The sequence below is a fragment of the Pagrus pagrus genome (genome assembly GCF_965226575.1).
Source record: "Pagrus pagrus genome assembly, chromosome: 16".
Lineage (NCBI taxonomy): Eukaryota > Metazoa > Chordata > Actinopteri > Spariformes > Sparidae > Pagrus > Pagrus pagrus.
Window position 1 is genome coordinate 28,563,431 of NC_140200.1, and position 983 is coordinate 28,564,413.

Below are 983 nucleotides of genomic sequence, written 5' to 3' on the forward strand. Positions count from 1 at the left end.
AGAGGCTGATAGATGGATAAGAGGCAGATGTCCTATCTTCATTGTCGCTGATTTATCTGCATGACTTATGACACCTCCAAGCATGTCATCACCATATAACATGAAAAAAAGGACACCAACACGCAACCAAATACTAAAAACACAACTTTATTTACAAAAGTGCAGCATGAGTACATTTCATGGTGTTTGTCATGGGTTGTCCTCATCCACAGCTTCTCCTACAACAAACAACAGAGTCTAATAAGTGATGAGATTTCAATGATATGCCAGGAATGATACAAATGAACACATGTATAACTTACCATCTGCAGCGCTTGGTATAGGCTGTATGTCCGGCATGTCCATAGCCAACATGTCCTCATCGCTGATGTCTGCAATAGCCACAAACAGCATGTTGTTACATGCAGTCTTTAAGCATCCCCACACGTACAGTCAATATACTTGTAATGCTGATACACACTGTAGGAGTACTTACCAGCTTTGACAGGCAGAAGCCTCTCCTGCAGCTGGCTGACTTGTTCTTGCAGCTGAGTGATGGTAGCATTTCGGCTTGCCAGCACCGTCTCCAGCGTTTTCACCTTTTGCTCAGCTGCTTTCGTCTGGCGCAGGTGACGCGTAGCCAGGTTGAGGCTTTGGTGTGCCATCTCCACGCAGTTCTTGTAACATGCTTGTGGGGTGACGTGTCCATCTAAGCACGAATACTGAAACAAACACAACACATACACAATCACCAAATAATAGTCAGAATGACAAGAACGGCAGACACACACACACACACATTACAAGGCAGCACTTCCACATAATGTAATAAGAAGTACTTACAGCAAGCAGTTTCAGCATGTCGCGGAGCTGTTTCAGCTCTTTATCCTTCACCTCAGGAAATTTGGATGGGGATGGGTGGCATGTAGCTTCCATTTCTGTAGAATCACAAAACCCGTGCACAAGCATGACACATCACATTAGTTAATAATGTATAATTAGAG

General features: G+C 43.8%; 1 protein-coding gene across 1 annotated transcript; it reads right to left on the reverse strand.

Annotated features, from left to right (window-relative positions):
- Positions 1-201: 201 nt before the first annotated feature.
- LOC311272156 (uncharacterized protein) lies at positions 202-983 on the reverse strand. Its single transcript, XM_084378334.1, has 3 exons — positions 823-983; positions 476-701; positions 202-371 (listed from the first exon to the last, which is right to left on the reverse strand). Exons 1-3 carry the CDS (start codon positions 946-948, stop codon positions 256-258), a joined length of 468 nt encoding a protein of 155 aa, XP_084234460.1. The 5' UTR covers positions 949-983; the 3' UTR covers positions 202-255.

What these genes read in the sequence shown, in the direction of transcription:
- LOC311272156 (XM_084378334.1), bottom strand. Translation starts at nt 948, where the DNA reads ATGCTTGTGCACGGGTTTTGTGATTCTACAGAAATGGAAGCTACATGC. An exon ending in ACATGCTGAAACTGCTTGCT is followed by an intron (nt 702 to 822) that starts GTAAGTACTTCT and finishes TGTTTGTTTCAG; the next exon opens with TATTCGTGCTTAGATGGACA. An exon ending in GCTTCTGCCTGTCAAAGCTG is followed by an intron (nt 372 to 475) that starts GTAAGTACTCCT and finishes TGGCTATTGCAG; the next exon opens with ACATCAGCGATGAGGACATG.